The sequence below is a fragment of the Tachysurus vachellii genome, chromosome 15 (assembly GCF_030014155.1).
Source record: "Tachysurus vachellii isolate PV-2020 chromosome 15, HZAU_Pvac_v1, whole genome shotgun sequence".
NCBI classification, from domain to species: Eukaryota; Metazoa; Chordata; class Actinopteri; order Siluriformes; family Bagridae; genus Tachysurus; species Tachysurus vachellii.
In genome coordinates, this window is record NC_083474.1 from 17,757,991 (window position 1) to 17,778,406 (window position 20,416).

At 35.5% G+C, this 20,416-nt stretch overlaps 4 protein-coding genes and 1 pseudogene across 4 annotated transcripts; all 5 read right to left on the reverse strand.

Moving 5' to 3' along the window:
• Positions 1–1,274: 1,274 nt before the first annotated feature.
• LOC132858241 (olfactory receptor 11H6-like) lies at positions 1,275–2,216 on the reverse strand. The gene has a single exon (XM_060888485.1). It carries the CDS (start codon positions 2,214–2,216, stop codon positions 1,275–1,277), a length of 942 nt encoding a protein of 313 aa, XP_060744468.1.
• Positions 2,217–4,824: 2,608 nt separating this feature from the next.
• Positions 4,825–5,763, reverse strand: LOC132858470 (olfactory receptor 10G4-like). Its single transcript, XM_060888834.1, has one exon. The coding sequence runs from the start codon at positions 5,761–5,763 to the stop codon at positions 4,825–4,827; it is 939 nt and encodes a 312-aa protein (XP_060744817.1).
• Positions 5,764–10,029: 4,266 nt separating this feature from the next.
• LOC132858501 (olfactory receptor 6F1-like) lies at positions 10,030–10,971 on the reverse strand. Its single transcript, XM_060888880.1, has one exon. The coding sequence runs from the start codon at positions 10,969–10,971 to the stop codon at positions 10,030–10,032; it is 942 nt and encodes a 313-aa protein (XP_060744863.1).
• Positions 10,972–14,070: 3,099 nt separating this feature from the next.
• On the reverse strand, positions 14,071–15,015 carry LOC132858571 (olfactory receptor 11H6-like). The gene has a single exon (XM_060888955.1). The coding sequence runs from the start codon at positions 15,013–15,015 to the stop codon at positions 14,071–14,073; it is 945 nt and encodes a 314-aa protein (XP_060744938.1).
• Positions 15,016–15,554: 539 nt separating this feature from the next.
• On the reverse strand, positions 15,555–16,482 carry LOC132858572 (olfactory receptor 52I2-like; annotated as a pseudogene).
• Positions 16,483–20,416: the final 3,934 nt, after the last annotated feature.

Sequence of the window (20,416 nt, forward strand, 5' to 3'; positions counted from 1 at the left end):
TCTTCCTCATATAATTTCACAAACTTTTTCCTTGCCAAGTAGAGAACCTAGCATGTAATCATGAGTTAAAAAGGTAACATGTTAGGACACTGAAAAGTGTCCTATATGTTTCATTACAACAAATTAAAAACAAGGTGAACTTACTTACCTTACATACTCATTTGTAGGGATGAGCGAGTACAGCATTATCTGTATCTGTATCGGTATCTGTTAACCATATGAACTATCTATATCTGTATCCGTACTCGGAGTGGGTGGGGCCTAACCCGGAAGTAGGCAGGGCTGTTGTCTTGAAAGGGGCGGGGCTTTAACCGGTAATAATTAATTTGTAATATTTATAACACTAGCTTACTACCTTTATGTTTTTATGAAATACAGCAAAAACGTGTCAGACACTCAGTGTCTGGTTACTGGTTAGAGACAGCTGAAGGTTTAAAAAAGAAAAAAAATCTCCGACAGGCAGAGACGCAATGCGAGTCGCATTCTACCAAGCAAGCACCACGTCTGAACGAACCCACGTTTACCAGAACTCTACTGGTACAACCCGAAGTAAAAAGCTGAAGAAACCCAAAACATTAACGGAAAAGACCCGCGAACCCGAGTGACTGAGGGAGAGACAGAGAGCTGTTGTGTGTGACTGTGAGTGAGCAGAGCGAGACACAGCAACACAATACATCTGTATGTGTGTAGGGGAGGGGCGCTGTGACTAGCCTATCACAGAACGCTGACACAATCAGCTACCCAATGATGATTTTCATTCAATTCGAGCACAGATATTGACTCGTATTACTCGTATAATACTCGTACTCGGCAGAAGTGCTTTATCCGTACCGGATACTCGTTTCAGCCGAGTATCCGGCTCATCTCTACTCATTTGTTCATAAGAGATTGCTTACAAAGAATTAGCACCATAGAGAATGTAACCTACATTGATATTTCTCATATTTATTTGTTTAATGTACATAGCCAGTATGCTTGCAGGCCATTTTACTATCCACATATTAATAATTGCTTGACATTACTTATTGACATTTGACATTTTTAGCTTACAAATATTTTGAATACAAGCAGAGTTAAAATAGCCTAATAAAACATTTAAATTACTGTCTAAATAGATCATTCATGAAGGCTACTGAATGATCTTTTTAAGAGCCCTACACAAAAATCTCACACCCTTGCTTTTTCATTCTGAATGCTTTGTGGGCCGATTATTATTTATACATTATGCAAATTAAATCATGTAACATAATGTAAACAACATATTTATCCCCAGATTATTCATTAGTTGGTCCTATTTTAGACATGATTCTCAATATTTTGTTTCTGATCTCTTTGGTTCTAAAAGAATATATGAAAGGATTCATTAAGGATGGGCCAAGAATTGTGGCAAGTCTGAACCCATTTCGCTCCTCTAATGTGAGAACCATACCTGCTCTAGTTAAAATATTTATAATAAAAGTTGGGCCATAACAGCACACCACAACTATCAAATGACTAAAGCATGTATTAAACACTTTTCTCTTACTACCCATTGAGTTCATTTTTATAACAACAATAACTATCATTACATAAGAGCCACAGATGAAACTGAATGTTCCAAAGAGCAGAAAGAAAGTTACAATTGCCATCATATCAAAATATGGGTTAGGATCCACACAACTGGCTCTGATAAGAGATCCATAGTCACAAAACAAGAATGCAAGTGTTGTGTAACAAAAGGGTAGTGAAAGAACAATTCCAGGCACAACAGACATTGTAGCAGAACCCAGAATCCATAGCAAAAATGTCAAAATAACACAACGCACATTTGTCAGAATTGAATGGTAGCGCAGTGGCTTGATTATGGCAATTAATCGGTCAAAAGCCATGACAGAAATAGTAAACACTTCCATCACAAAGCCTAAACCAAAAACAAACATCTGAATAATGCATGGCACATAAGATATGGTTTTTAAACCAACTATAAGGTTCCCTATCATTGTTGGACATGAACATGTACAGTAGAGCATGTCTACAATTGCTAAATTGCAAATAAAGAGATACATTGGCTGGTGTAGACGTTTGTCCATGACAATAAAGCATATGTTTGCCAAGTTCCCAAGCATTACAAGCAAGTATACTGTAAGTATGACAATTCCAATAATCATTGGTTTTTCGTACTTGTCAAATCCTATGATGATAAATTCGTTAATTCTTCTGGAAACATTTGCAGCCATGTTTACCTTTGCTTAGTAATTTAATGTATATTATTTTAAATGAAGAATGATCAATATGTCCAGTAGTCTTGCAGGTTATTAGGTTAGTAACTGTCTTTGTTATTTAAAAATATTTAAAATGGCTCTATAGACTGGTTGAGTTCAGATTCTAATCCTTTATACACTTATGCTGAAAGTATAAAAACTGGACTGGGGAAATGTGTCACATTGTTTATATAGCATTGTGACTTTGAGCTCATTGGTCTAGGCAAAAAATATGATGTTTTTTCTGAACTATTCCCAATGCACTAAGCAATTCCCAACCTGACCACATTATTGCAGTCATGCAACAGTAGACTTGGTATAACTTTTTTGCATTGCATGCATTCATCATTTCTATGCATCAGTTTAATTTTTTATATATATATATATAAGTTTTACTGATAAGGTAGAAATGCACTAAAATTTAAGCATGTAAATTTTTGTTCAAGCTTAAGTAATCAGAACACATTTGTTGAATGTCTTTCTATTGTGTAACCATACAGGATTCTAAAATATGAATTACTGTGGTGAATGGAAATTATAGAATTTTATTCTAGTACACAGTATTTCCCAGAGGAATTCAGAAGAATTTAAGTTATAAAATGATAAATATAATTATACACAGAGTAGCCAACAAAGCACAGATCTTTAGTCAAATCACGAAATAGTTGATGTTGGTGCAGGTTTTCATTCCATCCCAATCTTACATATAAATACAGATTAAAAAGTCATTTGGGTTCAATATATAAAAAACGGTTGTCTACTTGCAGCTTCAAATTTTGTATTTTCCTCATACAGGGGTATGACAAGTGTCTACGTACAGTGGTGTGATAAAACGTCCTGTCTTTAATCATTAATATTATATCTTTGTATGCTATTAAACATTTTGTACTATGTTCTGTAAAGCTGCTTTGAGACAATGTCCTTTGTTTAAAGCGCTATACAATTATGGATTGGCATAATATTATAATTAACACAGATGTTAATTTTTAGCTCTGTCTTCAGTGTTAATTTAACACTAGGCAAATGTATTATCATTTTAATCTTTAATCTAAGTTATAATACCATATAGTCCCTAAATGTTTACATAGTCTGCAGAAGTAGTTAGCTCTGAATCTCGTTTTAAAAGACGAGCCCTTTTTTTTTCGCTGACATCGCTCCGCATTTTATTCGGTGGGAGACATCGTCCCGTTTCCGGTTCACTGAGGAGGACGTCGCCTCACTTTTGTGCCATGGAGGGTGTCACCGTCCCGGTTTTGCCCCCTTTTTTGGTGCCCTGCGGCGTAGCCCCACACCTATTCCGCCTCTTAGCTCTGGTCGTGGGTCTGGCCGCTGAGCGTTAGGGGATGTGCCCGGCCCTTCAGCTCGGCTGTGGACATCGCTCAGCCCTTCAGCTTGGCTGTGGACATCACTCGGCCCTCTCTGGCTGCGCCGCCATGTCCTTTGCTCCCCCCACCTGCCTCACCGTGTGCATTGCTCCCCCCACCGGTCTCGCCAAATTAGCAGTAAACATTTACCATCCTAGAGCTATGGTATGTTAAGTATGAGGTAGATGTGAGGTATAAGGTCAATGTAGTAATAATGTAGTTTTTGAATTATAATTATATTATTTATGTGGGTTTAAGTAGTTTGTTTATATACAAAGGAGGCAAATTAAAATATCCACTTTATTTTAGTATTAGTTTTACAGTGACTTTTCAGTAAACATTCTAAACTGTGAGACACTTAATGAGTGTTTATAAAAAGAACCTGTTAGCTATCTGTCATGCTAGAAGCAAGCCCACCCAAATAAACTCAAGGTGTAGGAAACAATGAATTTGAGCATGTCACAGCCGGGGACTGGATGGAGACAGACCCGTAGGCAGGATAGCTTCGAATGCAAAGGGGTTTAATACATAATGAAGACAGGTACAAAAACATGACGAGAACTGAAATAAAACAGAAGACGACACTTAAAATAGACTAGACATGACACCGGGTATAACGCAACTAATGATTCCGTGCTGCCTTCAGCAACGCGGCTCACTTAAATACTATACAGATAATGACAACATTAGGAACAGGTGATGAAACAGGGAGGAGCAGACGAAGGCGGGGCAGACACGTGACAACAACAATAGCACATGGCCAAAAGTCCGGGCTGAGTCATGACAGAGCAGGACAGTTAAAACGTGTAGTAATTTATATATTTATTTATATGCCCCTAGGTGCTGGCCAGCTGCCCAGATTTTACACGGAGGGCTTGAACTGCAACACTAGCCTTCTTTTCCTGCCTCATCAGGCCAGACTGGGGCTGGTGGCTACTGGTTAGCATCCCTAGTTCTTTGCTACAGCAAGAGAAAAACAGCCCTTACTAAAAATTGTAGTGTCTAAATGAAAGTCTTTGTCTTAATCTTTTATCTGTGGTAGACTGCAAAATACTTTCAATTTGGTATATTTGTCCTTATATATGGACTTTAAAACAAACCTTAACCAAACCTTTTTGAGCAAGTAGTGAGAAAATGGAAATTGTCCAGGGACCCCACTTGGTCAATCTCAGGTACAGCAAGGCTAATAAAATGTGATTTTACAAAGTCCAAAAAATATTTTACTTAGTTGGTTCAACTTTTGACACAATTCCTAATATTTTATTTCGAATCTCTTTAGTTCTAAAACAATATATAAAGGGATTTACTAAAGAAGGACCAAGAATTGTCCCAACCCTCAGACCATTTCTTTCATCAATTGATAAGGCTACCCCAAACCTGGTCAGAACTAATACAATAACTGTAGGTACATAATAGCAGATTATCACAAATAAATGACTTAAGCAAGTATGAAATACTTTTTTCTTGCTACCTTTGGTCATTTTGACAACAATAATAACTATCTTAAGATAGGTAAAACAAATTAAACTGAAAGTTCCAAACATCAGGAAAAAGGTGAAACTTGACATTAAATTAAAATACGGGTTTGGATCTACACAAGTCGTTCTGACAACAGCTGCATAATCACAAAAAACATACTTTATAGTTGAGGAGCATAATGGTAAAGGAACCGCAGTACCAGGCACAATTGCTGTTGCAATAGATCCCAGAATCCAGAGCAAAAAAGTGAGAACAACAGAACGTGCATTTGTCAGAATGGAATGGTAGTGCAGTGGCTTGATTATGGCAAATAATCGGTCAATGGCCATGACAGAAATAGTGAACACTTCCATGACATAACCCAAACCAAAACCATACATCTGAATAATGCATGGTACATAAGAAATGGTTTTAAAGCCAACGATAAGGATGGCTATCATAGTTGGACATGAACTTGTACAGAAGAGCATGTCTACAATTGCTAAATTGCAGATGAAGACATACATTGGCTGGTGTAGACGTTTATCAATGACAATAACATATATGTTTGCAAGGTTAGCAAGCATTACAAGAATGTATACAGCAAGTATGGCAATACCAACAGAAACCGGCTTTTCTAACGTGTCAAATCCTGTAAATACAAATTCATTGATGTTTTTTCCTGAAGCATTTTGAGCCATTACCTACTGTGCCTGAACTCAAAACAAGAAACTTTGATGTAGAAATATTTAATAGCTGTAGAGGACTCTATGTTATTATTTTAAAAAAAAAAAAAAAACTCCTCCCTGCTTTCTTATGGAGTTCTTTAAAAACTTGTCAAGTGTCAAGTGAGGTCCTCAGAGTCCAAGAAGTAAAAACAGGCAACAGAACACATCAGTCCAAAACAGACTGCATAAGGCTCTCTATATAATTCAGCTGCAACCCAATGATTGGTTGATATAATGATATATGTTTTTTTTCTTTCCCCAATGCATAGTTTGTCATAGCAAAACAACAGGTGCAGGAGGGGAAGAGTGAGTGGAGATTATACACTAGTTATTCAATCAAATATGTTGTTATTTCTGACGGATACTAAAAATAAATTTTATGCAAAAATGAGTCTGGGCAGCCCTCCCTAGTAAAGTCAAACTGTGGGGAGTTTGTTCACATCCATTTCAACAAAAATAGAAAGAAGGTGAAAGAGAGCATTTCAAAAGTGCCATGTTAATTACGACAAACTTTGTTAAGACAAAAATTATATTCAATTCATTTCAATTTAATTCAATTTTATTTTTAATAGCACTTTTAACAATGGACATTGTCTCAAAGCAACTTTACAGAACATAAAAAAAATACAAAATGTTTATTATTATACAAAGATTATTATAATACAAAGGTTCAAGATTAAAATAAGACATATTTGAATGTGTTTGTATTCATCGCCAATTAGCAAGACTGAGGTGACTGTTGCAAGATTAAACTCCCTTAGATAGAAGAAGAAGAACCCGTCAGAAAAACCAGACTCAATAGGGAACCTTATCTTCATTTGGTTGATTTTGGTTAATTATGTGTTGTGACTTGTATGCCTTATGAGTGATGGCTGTTATTTATTATTGTAGCATTGACAACCACTTCATCTGTGTTGGAAAAATATTTAAATATAAAATGTGGCATCAGATTTTCTTGTATATGTTAAGGGATGTATTATGAAAATAGATAATAAATTCACTCACTCTCACTCACTCATTTTCTACCGCTTATCCGAACTACCTCGGGTCACGGGGAGCCTGTGCCTATCTCAGGCGTCATTGGGCATCAAGGCAGGATACACCCTGGACTGAGTACCAACCCATCACAGGACACACACACTCTCATTCACTCACGCAATCACACACTACAGACAATTTTTCCAGAGATGCCAATCAACCTACCATGCATGTCTTTGGACCGGGGAGGAAACCGAAGTACCCGGAGGACTCCCCCGAGGCACGGGGAGAACATGCAAACTCCACACACACAAGGCGGAGGCGGGAATCGAACCCCCAACCCTAGAGGTGTGAGGCGTACGTGCTAACCACTAAGCCACTGTGCCCCCATGATAAATTCACATATTACTTATTTGTTTTTAATAATTTAAAATTACCACATTATTCTCAGTTATTACTAAAAATCTTACAAAGAATGTTTTTAAACTACTGGGGTCTCATTTATAAAACTGTGTGTAGGATCCCTACTAAAAGTTTACGTGCGCCCAAAAGACAAAAAATTTGTTTTTGCCGTACGGCAAAAAATATTCCGATTTATAAAACCGTGCGTACGCACACCTGTAAGCAATGTTCCCGCAGATGTGCGCACATGAACCAGCCTCATATCCCGCCCTGTACACGCCCATTACACGCTCCACAACTGCGCGGGCACGAGAGTGGACCTCGTTATAATGAGTTTCCTCTGCGCTCTGCGGGTTTAAAAATGGGGTGAGGAGTCAGCGTCTCAGGGGATAGCCACTGTCGCCTGCAGGTTATAATCATATTAAAAGCAACATTGTTATAATTATATTAAAAACAAAATTGTTACAATTTCTACTTTTTAATATTGTTAAACATAAGCAAATTAATTTTCAGATGGTGCCCTTATAGCAACACGACTGTAGTCAATTACGCTGATTACATTTGGGAAACCAGACATTGCTGCAAATTGCATTTTAAGCAAACTTTGAGCTGTGCGTATGCACATTCTGGAGACAAAGTGAATTGGCGACACAGATGGTGAGGTCGTGAACTGAGGTTAGATTGTAGAAAATAAATGTGGGAAGAACGATTATAAGAAGTAATAACATTTAATTTTCACTCCATTTCATACGTTATATCCACATTATCATGAAGATTAAATCCAACAGTGTTATTTGTGCCAATTGTTTTAGGCTATATACATCAAGTAAAATCCAAACGTAATTCAAAATGTATTAAAAAAATAATAATAATAATCAGTGCTGCCTTAAAGTCATCTTGTCCACAACGGGAGCGCGGGAGGAGATGGCGCGACTACATGTGATACAGAATAGCATGAAACACCCTTTTATTAGAGAACTGCAGAACACAGTGTAAAAACTAAATATTTTCCTTAATGTACATATATCATAAAATGTCAAAGTCTGCAAATACAGTCATGAAGCACAATCGGTACTCATCATTGGTCCTAACTATTACGGTGTTCATTACAAAATCTGCTTCATGATGGCACTGCTGGCACTGTTGGAGGATTACGCCAATGGCAGAATAAGGAGAGAACGAGTTTTCAGGGACTATGATGATTTCCTGGCTAATAAGCCGATTTAGATTCCCTAGAGCTGTTCTCTTGGATCTATGTGCTGAATTGGGTCCAGTATTAGAGAGGGCAACACGCCAGAACCATGCCATCCCAGTCCAAATACAAGTCCTCACCACTCTGGGGTTCTTGGCAACCGGCTGTTTCCAGCGGGAATTGGCAGACAGGTAAATTATTTATATAAAAAAACTATAAGTAATCCTCAACTTTGACTCTAAGACCTTTTCGTATATGAAATAATTCTATTGGAATCTATCATCTCACCCTATAGGTCTGGTATATCACAGCCGTCCCTGAGTGCCATAATATCTGTCGTTTTGAATGGTATACTTAATATGGGTAGTCGATACATCAGGTTCCCCCACACTGTGCGAGAACAGGCCGAAATTAAAGGTGCGCACATTCTCCCGTCAACCTTTGCGTGGGAACTGACGTACATACGTTTCCAGCCCCGTTTTGTACGTACGCACGCTTTATAAATGAGACCCCTGGACTAGGAAACATATAAGGTATCAATAAGATACATACAAGATTATTGGCTAAGGTTTTGTATTCCTATAAAAGCTTTCTTTGGAGCTCCAGTAGGACTTGGTGAATATTAAACAAACAGAGTAACACATGTGTAAGGACCTCAATGTAGTCTTTAATTTGTACAATGACTTATAAAATCAATAGATTTCAGTTGTATATGAAAAATGTAATTATTTGATGACATTCCAGAAATTTGTAGTGCCAAATGTGCAACACAACTGCAAATACGATGTAGACAGTTTATGAATGTTATTTGTTTGTGAAACACATCTATAAATGTAAATAATCTGTCTCTTGACTTACAGCTCCTTTGTTGTTTAGATAATCATATTTATGTCATACATATACCCAAAACGTTTAAGGTTAATTATAGCTAGTTATTGTGTTGTGACCTAATAGGGAGAATATTTACATTTTTATATCATATTTATTTAAAAGCTGTTCACTTATATTAGCTTTGTTTCAATAAGTCTCTCATTTAATATTTAACTAAAATTTCATCTTTTTTTTAAATAAATGTATTCAGATTTAATATTTAACTGAAATTCAGATTTAGTATTTAACTGAAATTCATATATATTTAACTGAAATGTATTCAGTTTATTCATTTGTAATTAAATAAGGCACATGCTAAGACACTAACTTGTTTACATACTCATCTATCTTTCCTTACATACTCATCTGTTCATTAGAGATTGCTTAGTAGAAAAAAGCACCCTAGAAAACAAAATATACAGCTTGAATATATGAGTTAAATATCTGTACAGTTTTGAGGTAGAAACTATATATTTGTTTAATGAACACAGCCTGGTCAGGGTCTCCTGGCCTGGCCTGTTCACCAGTAAAGAGGAAATAGAAACACTGAGATGACAAGTGATTAATGTTTATATAATAGTTACACATTCATAGCATTTGGCAGAAACAATTTCCAAGCAAAAAGAGAACTGGCAAATATTTTCAATTTGGTGTATTTAAACAAACCTTAGGTGAACCTTTTTGAGCATGAATTGAGAAAATGGAAATGTCCTGCAGCCCAGTTTGGTCAATCTCAAGGACTGAAAAGCTAATAAAAAGTCATTTTACATATATTATACATAAAAATTAAAATGTTTTTATTTAGTTGGTTCAACTTTTGATACAATTCCTAATATTCTATTTCGAATCTCTTTAGTTCTAAAACAATATACAAAAGGATTAAATAAAGAAGGACCAAGAATTGTCCCAACCCTCAGACCATTTCTTTCATTAAGTGATAAGACTACCCCAAACCTGGTCAGAACTACCACAATAACTGTAGGTACATAATAGCAGATTATCACAAATAAATGACTTAAGCAAGTATGAAATACTTTTTTCTTGCTGCTTTTAAAGGTCATTTTAACAACAACAATAACTATCTTAAGATAGGTTAAACAAATGAAACTGAATGTTCCACACATCAAGACAAAGGTAAAACTTGATAGCAAATCAAAATATGGGTTTGGGTCTACACAAGTTAGAGTAACAAAAGCTGCATAATCACAAAAAACATACTTTATAGTTGAGGAGCATAATGGTAACGGAACCGCAGTGCCAGGTACAATTGCTATTGAAGCAGATCCCAGAATCCACAGCAGGAAAGTGAGAACAACAGAACGTGCATTTGTCAGAATGGAATGGTAGTGCAGTGGCTTGATTATGGCAAATAATCGGTCAATGGCCATGACAGAAATAGTGAACACTTCCATGACATAACCCAAACCAAATCCATACATCTGAATAATGCATGGTACATAAGAAATGGTTTTAAAGCCAACTATAAGGATGGCTATCATAGTTGGACATGAACATGTACAGTAGAGCATATCTACAATTGCTAAATTGCAAATGAAGACATACATTGGCTGGTGTAGACGTTTATCGGTGACAATAAAAACTATGTTTGCAAGGTTAGCAAGCATTACAAGAATGTATATAGTTAGTATGGCAATACCAACAGATAATGGCTTTTCTAAAGCATCAAATCCTGTAAATACAAATTCGTTGATGTTTTTTCCTGAAACATTTTTAACCATGACCTACTGTGCTCTTTAGAAGTGATCACAACATACAGGACATTTAATATAAAAGCATTAAACAGAAGTTGACTGCTGTAGAGGACTCTGTGTTATTTCAAACTATCCAAAGTTTAGGTGTCAAGTATGAGTTTCTCTGTGTCCAAGCAGTAGAAACAGACAAAAGACCACACTGTGCATCAATTCAAAACGGACTGCAGAAGGCTCTCTATATAATTCAGGTGCAACCCACTAATTGGTTGATCATTTGTTGCATGTTTTTTCCCCAATGCTATGGGCTAGTCTAAAATTAGTCACCAGTATTCCTCCAGGGTTGTCCATGAGTGAAAAGAGTGAAGTAGGTTCAGTGTTTCTAACAGGTCTAAAATATAATTGGGGTGGTATCTAGTGGAAGAGCCTGGCATCACTTATTAGCACAAAAAATGCTCTAGACCCACTTTAGGTGACAATAAAATATCGTGTGACCTTTAACACAATATCATATTTACTGCATATTTCTATTAAATTTACATATTGTATTTCACAGATCCAGACCTTTAACCATCCTTTCTTTAGTGTGGCTATGATGGCACTGTCTGAGAGACCATTTACAACATCTCTGTGAATGCGAAGCTCTGAACTATGCTGCTCTGCAACTGTGCCACATGCTGCTGCCTCTCCTTCAGCACTCTTAGTACTTAAATTTTCACTGACTGACCAAAATTAAGAACGCGATTGAATCGTAGTTTTGATCTCTGCATTATGTTACATCGTCGAGTGCAATTTTAATTTCATGTCAAATGAAATGACACACCTTGGGATTCCCTCTGCTGCCATACGACCAACATATTTAAATGTTAATCCAGCATTCAACTGTGTGAAATGTACATGCAATGCTAAACAAAATTAATTTATTAGTAAATCAGTTAACTAATTGCTCAAAATAGAGAATAATTCTAAAATCTTACTTAAGCTATTTTAGCATGCCTAAATAGTGTGCTGTATAATAGGGCTGTGTACTACTTTTTTTTTTTTTCTTTTATCATACAGCCCAAAAATTAATGGAAAACTATTTAATAATTTCATATACTTATTAATAAATCTTATTAGAAATGAAATTACTTAAAGTTGCATGGACTGTTTTATTTGGCCCATACTTATAAAATAAGCTAGCCATGGTGTATACTTCTTCTAAAATAATCTGTCTCTCTCTTTCTCTCTGTCATAGCAGAACACACAGGTACAGGAGGGGTAGAACATAGGTAGATGTTCCACTAGGTAATTGATTTTATATGGCGTTATTGTTTTGGAGGGAAATAAAAATAATAAATTATGCAAAATGAGTCTGGCAAGCCAAAGTCAAAGTGTGAGAAACACTGAGTTTGTTCACTAACCTTCAACAATAATAGAAAAAGGGTGAAAGCGAGCACTGTTAATAAGACAAGCAAGTGTTGTGACTTGTATGTCTTATGACTGAGGCCTATATATATTTTTTATTATTGTTGTTGTAGCAATAATAATGGATTGACAAAACTAAAAATTATATTTAATTTAAAATGTGGCATAAGACACTTTCTGTATATGTTAAGTGAAGTATTGTAAAAAAAAAAAAAAAAGTCACTTTGTTCAAACAATGTTTCAGATAGTTTGTTTTTGATTATTATAATAAACAAATTATGCTCAGTTATTACTAAAAACCTTATATTACAAATAAATAATATATTTGGTATTTTAAAAATATATTCAAAATATATTCCATTTGACATTTTTTATATTTTTAAAAAATATTTTTAAATATGAAGATCTTAACTATTTTATGACATTCCAGAAATTTAAAGGGCCAAATGTGTAATTAAATGGGAAAAAATAAGGTCCTCAATTAATGCTTTAAATATTCAGTGTGAACAATATTATAACTGTTCCTAAGTCTTCTTCGGTATCCTAAGTCAGTTACCTAGTGAACCAGTGTTAATGTATTTATTAATAAAGAACTTTTGTATGTCACTCTGGATAAGGGTGTCTGCCATATCCCAAAAATATAAATGCGAATGTGGATGTAACTGTGACCAGTTTAAATTATCTACAACAAGGGATAGTATTTTAACCAGTGCTTCTGCTTAAACATATGTTTTGTTAAACTTTTAATGTTTCCAAAGCTGCATAAACCATCTGTTACATTGTTTGGGTTACATTGACCAAGTAGCATTAGGTTACATTGACCAAGCAGCATCATATATACTTTTTGTTGGCTGCTACCACATACAGTTGACTGGTGTAAATCTGATAGAAAACCCAGCACCACCTGATATTCAAAGACAAAAAAGACATTAGTATAAGATTTAATTTTTGGCACCCACATCAGATTATTTAATAGATATCTTATATTTTTGTATAACAAAAAACAAACCCAATACCAATTTTGATCAGAAAAATATACAGAAAGAAAGCGAGGCTCATGGTTCATGTTGTATAATGCAACATAATTCATAACAGTTGGTATGTTCATATACTCATGTTTAGAGTAATTATTTTCCACACAGCCCAGCACTGATTATTATTGTATTCTTTGAAACACTTGACATACAATATTTGTCTCAGAGCAGATAAACGACTGTCTAAACTAATTCACTGAACAAGAGAGTAGTGAATTTCAGCACTCAAAATAAAATTGGATCATAAAGGAACGCAGACCAGTTTCAGCATTAACACAACTGCAAATATGATTTAGACAGTTGATGAATGTTATTCTGTTTGAGAAATACATCTATAAATGTAAATAATCTTACAGCTCCTGTTTAGATAATCGTATTTATGTCATACATATACCCACAATGTTTAAGGTTAATTATAGCTAGTTATTGTGTTGTGACCTAATAGGGAGTATTATTACATAATAGGGAATATTTACATTTTTATCTCACATTGATTTAAAAGCTGTTCATTTATATTAACTTTGTCTCAATTAAATCTAAGCAGAGATCCTAGATAATATCTTTGAATTAAAAAGGGCACGTGCTAGGACACCGAAAACGTAAGAGTGCACTTACTTGCTTTGTGGGCCTATGAGCCTTCACTCTATCATTACATGAATGTTATTATGCACACGTATTTATCCACACATTATTCATTGGTTGGTCCTACTTTAAAGAAAATTCTCAATATTTTGTTTCTGATCTCTTTGGTTCTAAAAGAATATATGAAAGGATTCACTAATGATGGACCAAGAATTGTGCCAATTCTGAACCCATTTCGCTCCTCTAATGTGAGAACCATACCTGCTCTAGTTAAAATATTTATAATAAAAGTTGGGCCATAACAGCACACCACAACTATCAAATGACTAAAGCATGTGTTAAACACTTTTCTCTTACTACCCTTTGAGTTCATTTTTACTACAACAATAACTATCATTACATAAGAGCCACAGATGAAACTAAATGTTCCAAAAAGCAGGAAGAAGGTAAAACTTGCCATCATATCAAAATATGGGTTAGGATCCACACAACTGGCTCTGATAAGAGAGCCATAGTCACAAAACAGGAATGCAAGTGTTGTATAACATAATGGAAGTGAAAGAACAGTTGCAGGCACAACAGATATTGTAGCAGAACCCAGAATCCATAGCAAAAAATTCAAAATAACACAACGCACATTTGTCAGAATTGAATGGTAACGCAGTGGCTTGATGATGGCAATTAATCTGTCAAAAGCCATAACAGTAATAGTAAACGCCTCCATCACAAAGCCTAAACCAAAAAAAAACATCTGAATAATGCATGGCACATAAGATATGGTTTTAACTCCAGATAAAAGGTTCCCTATCATTGTTGGACATGAACATGTACAGTAGAGCATGTCTACAATTGCTAAATTGCAAATAAAGAGATACATTGGCTGGTGTAGACGTTTGTCCATGACAATAAAGCATATGTTTGTCAAGTTCCCAAGGATTACAAGCAAGTATACTGAAAGTATGACAATTCCATGTATCATTGGTTTTTCATACTTGTCAAATCCTACGATGACAAATTCGCTAATTCTTCTTCTGGAAACATTTTCAGCCATGTTTATACTGCTTAATATATCAAAAGTTATTTCAAAATATTATCTTAAATAAAGAATAATCAATCTGTCCAGCAGTCTTTCAAGTTATTATATAACTGTCTCCGTTATTCCAAGATAATTAAAGTGACACTATAATGGTATTCAATGTGAGTTCTTCTGTTATAATCCTTTATTTTAAGACACTTCTGCCAAAGTGTAAAACCAGGTCTGGAGAAAAGTGTTGTGTTGTTTATATAATTCTGTGTGTTTAAGCTCATTGGACTCTCCAAATAGCCACTCCTAAACTATTCCCATGGAGTATCATCCCAGTGTGCTATACTGTGATTGACAAAAAATAAATAAATATTTACATGACCCTATTATTGCAGTTATGAGGCAGTAGACTATGTATCAATATTTACATCCTCAATATTTACGTTCTGTACAGTAAATTATGTTTACAAAATTTACAAATATGTATATATATATATATATATATATATATATATATATATATATATATATATATATATATATATATATATATATATATAGATCAACCCATTTCTTTCCTTCAGTGTTAAAACTACACCAATTCTAGTGAGTACTACTCGTGTCAAAATGGGTACGTAGTAGCAGACTATGACTATAATGTGACTTAGAAAAGTATGTATGGCTTTTTTCTTGTCAGTGTTCGAGGACATTTTTGAAACAACAATAAATATATTTAAATAAATAAGACAAGCAGATGAAACCGAATGTTAGAAAAATTAGACAACTTGTTAAAACAGGTGCATCATTAAAATATGGCTCTGGGTCTACACAAGTTGCCCTTGTAACAGAAGCATAGTCACAAAACATGTACTTTACAGTAGAATAACAAACAGGTAGAGGTGCAACAGAAGCAGGTAACATGGAAAGTATGGAAGCGCATCCCAACCAGACTAAAATATTGATTAAAAGACGTCTGAAATTTGTTATAATTGAAGTGTAGCGTAATGGCATGCTTATAGCAACAAAACGGTCAAATGCCATGCCAACAATAGCAAACATCTCCAGTGAAACACTAAAGTGGAAGAAAAACATCTGAACAATGCATGGTTTGTGTGATATAGTTTTATAGCCAACAAGAAGAATACTTATCATAGTTGGACATGAACTTGTACAGTAGACCGTGTCTATTATTGCTAAATTGCAGATAAAAAAATACATTGTCTGGTGCAGACATTTATGCATACAGATAATGCCTACAGTATGTTTGCAGTGTTAGCAATCAAATTAAGTATGTATAATATCAGTATAACCACACCAACAGCCAGTCGACCTACAGGGTGCTGGCAGAATTTGGACTAATGTTGGTCGAGAAAGGAGAGGACGGAGAAGGGTTCCTAGGCTGTGAGAGATGAGGAAATGCACTAGTACAGGTCTGAAAATAGGGACTCTTAACGTTGGTACAATGACAAGGAAAGGTAGAGAGCTGTCAGACATGATGGAGAGAAGGAAGGTAGATATAATTTGGGTGCAGCAGACCAGGTGTAAGGGGAGCAAAGTACATAGTATCGAATACAAACTGTTTTATTATGGTGTGGCTAGGAAGAGAAATGGGGTAGGAGTTATCTTGAAGGATGAGTTTTTGAGGAATGTTTTAGAGGTGAAAAGAGTGTTAGACAGGATAATCATCAGTTTCAAGTTAGAATTTAAAGGGGTGATGTTGAATGTCATCAGTGGTTATCCTCAACAAGTAGGCTGTGAGTTAGAAGAGAAGTAGTGATTCTGGTGTGAGTTAGATGAGGTGATAGAGAGTATTTCCAGATGGGAGAGAGTAGTGATTGGAGCAAACTTCAACAGGCATGTTGGTGAAAGGAACAGAGGTGATGAGGAGGTGATGGGCAGGTTTGGTGTTAAGAAAATGAACCTAGAAGGTTTATGGTGTATGATTCCTCTGAGGGTCAGGAAGAAGAGGAGATGAAAGATAGAAAAAAGACAGAGTGGTGGAAGTTAAAAAAGGAAGAATCTTGTGAGGAATTCAGACAGATGCTGAAACAAGCTTTGGGTGGTCAAGAAGAGCTTCCAGATGACTGGGAAACTACAGAAGTGATCACTGAGACAGGCAAGAGGGTGCTAGGTGTATCATCTGGAAGGAGAAAAGAAGATAAGGAAACATGGTGGTGGAAGGAGGAAGTTCATACAGAAGAGCATTCAGAAGAAAAGGCTAGCTAAAAAGAAGTGGGACATAGAAAGTACAGAAGAAAATAGACAGGATTACAAGAAATCTTAGTGCAGAGTGAAGAGGGATGCGGCAAAGGCCAAATAGAATGCATACGATGAGTTGTATGCCAGGTTAGACACGAGGGAAGGCGAGAAGGACTTAGATCAGCGAGACAGAGAGCTAGATATAGGAAGGATGTGCAACAGATAAGGGTGATTACAGTTTGATGGAAAGGTACTAATAGGCAAGGAGAGTGTGTAGAGAAGATGGAAGGAATATTTTGAAGAGCTGATGAATGAAGAACATTAAAAGGAAAGATGGGAGGAACTGGTGAAAAGGTGTACAAGACAGTAGTGAGAGCAGCTCTGCTGTATGGGTTAGAAACTGTAGCAGTAAGAAAAAGACATGAGGCAGAGATGGAGGTAGCAGAGATGAGGATGTTGAGGTTTTCTTTAGAAGTGACAAGGATTGACAGGATTAGGAACCAGCACATCAGAGGGACAGCTCAGGTTGTCTGTTTGGAGAACAAGGTCAGAGAGGATAGATTGAGATGGTTTGGACATGTACAGAGGAGGGAGATGGTTATATTTGTAGAAGGATGTGGGAGATGGAGCTGCCAGGTAAGAGGTCAAGAGGAAGGCCATAGAGGGGATGCATAGATGTGTTAAATGAGGACAAGAAGTTAATTGGTGTGAGACTAGAGGATGCTGAGGATAGAGTTAGGTGGAAACAGATGATTTGATTTTGTGACCCCTAACAAGAAAACCCAAAAGTAGAAGAAGATATTATAATAATAAAAAAGAGAGAATCTGTAGAGATTCACAAAGTTGCATAGGAATCACTGTAGTTCATTAAGGGTGCCAGCCACTGTACAGATGTCAATCTCCACCTCCTGACAAATGATGTCATACTGGAGAAAGTGTTGTGTTCAATGTGTTCTGGTGAAACTCACATTTTCTGCCTTGTTGATGAGCTGGTGCTGCAGCAGTTGAGTTATTATGGTGCAAACATGGCATTCTTAGTAAATCAATACATCATCTATGTAGACTACAGTATGTACACATGCTTAGTTTTGTAACATGTTCACTTTCCTGTAAAGTTGCTGACTGTCATTGACATAACAATGCACCTTGGAGAAAAAAGCGGTTCAGGCCTTCCTTTTATTAATTATTATTATTATTATTATTATTATTATTATTATTATTATTATAACTAAAACTAGGTATAGCATCTAGGTTATACAATTTATAACATATAACATCTAAGTTAGTGTCAGCAATACAAAGCCATTTAGGCCCTGCAGTTTGTTGTTTGTTTTTTCCCTTTCACATTGCCAGAAAAATAATGAGGTCTGTTTCTGAGCATGTGTGTGTGTGTGTGTGTGTGTGTAGCTCTGTTATGCTTTCTCCAAAGAGAAAAGTGTACTGTCTTTCTCAAGGGCATATAATGAATGGTAAACATGTGGCTAATGAAGACTCGAGGGAAAGGGACTAATTAGTAAATGTTTCTGTTTGTGTCATAGTGTCTCTAAGTTGGTTTATTTTCAAATTAAATCCCTTGTTTCACATCAGCTAAAAGGATGAATGTATTGCATCACATGGGGTCAAATTCTGTCAAACCACAGTTCAAAGTTCAAACTAAAACTTTTTCAAATAATAGTGCAGATTTTATTATTATTATTATTATTATTATTATTAGTAGTAGTAGTAGTAGTAGTAGTAGTCAATAATAATAATAATAATAATAATAATAATAATAATAATAATAATAATAATAATAATAATAATAATAATAATTGATTTAACAGGCTTGATAGTTGAACAAATTGATTATGACTAAAAATTATTTAATTGACAGGATTACCATTCAGTACCATTAACAGCTGGTACTATATTTTTACACTGTAGATAAATGTCAGACTGTTGAGCCAACATCAATTATTTTTTCAGACCCCATAGCAAGAGTCTCAGGGAGTCTCATTCTATTGTTAAAAGAAAGAAACCAAGCTTTTGTAATTCAAGTACAGGGAATACATTTAATTTAATTTGACTATTAGCAGAGTCATCCGATGGGGAATAATAAGGGAAATTACTCAAAATCCCAATAGATAATAGCCACATTAGTGTTGACTGGGAATTCGTCCATTTTAAGGACTGTTTAAAGACAGTTCTTTGTCATTGAACATTTCTAAGGTTATTATTAATTTCATGGCAACACAAACACACAAGACATGTTTCTTTTATATACATTTATGTTGTATGTTTTTTAACAACTTATTTGTTTTAACAGCAGACCATCCTAGTTATTTGCAGTACCCTTGGGCAATACCAACGCATTGCATTTTCACTGAATCTTAGGCTTACTTCTTTGATCTGTCAGAAAAAGCAGGTGGCTTAACAGATAAAATACAGACCCAAGTGCAGGGATAACATAAAAATCTGCTTTAATGAGGGAAAACAACAAAGGCTACAAACATTATAAACAGGGAAACAGAATAAACCAACAAACCGAAGACAGCAAACCGAAGACAAGGAACAAGAGACAAGGACTCAGCAAACAACAGGCACAAGAAAATAGAATTAAGTAGGGGAGGAAATCATAGAAACACAAGGAACAGGTGTGCAGAGGCAGGAATGAATTAAGGATATAGCAGAGCTAATACACATAAACACAATTCACATGGTACAAGACACACAAAAACTGCCAGAATGTCCCCCAATGTCCAGGCAGTGAATAGTCCCAGCCATTCCTGACATGATCAGTTCTCAACAAGTCATGGATAGTCTTACATTAATCCTCACAAGGATCAAACTCAAGCACAAATCTTAACTTCAAATAACTTAATCTCCCATGAATTTAACTTTTAAGAACTGAGCTGAGTTTGTGTAAAGTATAATAGTAACAGTGCAGTAACTGCACAAATATTTTTTTATACTATCTTAATTGATCAGTGTTCATTACTGCTCTTGTTAAGTTTATTTGGCGTATTTTACATTTTTGTCCTTTTACTCATCCATACAGTATTTTGATCCACTGTAACCAACCAAGCAGGTTATTGTTTTATGTATTTGATTTGCCTATTTTTAAAATGCTCTTTATGCACTAAAATTTGTTTTGTGGAAAAGTAGGAATAGCTCCAAGTGATTTTCCATTCTCAAGCAAGTTTTTAAGGTGTATTCGCCCCATCTTCTCCCTGAAATGATGCTACTCTTT

Excerpts from the sequence above, each read along its gene's own strand:
- LOC132858241 (XM_060888485.1), bottom strand. The coding sequence starts at position 2,216 with ATGGCTGCAAATGTTTCCAGAAGAATTAACGAATTTATCATCATAGGA.
- LOC132858470 (XM_060888834.1), bottom strand. The coding sequence starts at position 5,763 with ATGGCTCAAAATGCTTCAGGAAAAAACATCAATGAATTTGTATTTACA.
- LOC132858501 (XM_060888880.1), bottom strand. The coding sequence starts at position 10,971 with ATGGTTAAAAATGTTTCAGGAAAAAACATCAACGAATTTGTATTTACA.
- LOC132858571 (XM_060888955.1), bottom strand. The coding sequence starts at position 15,015 with ATGGCTGAAAATGTTTCCAGAAGAAGAATTAGCGAATTTGTCATCGTA.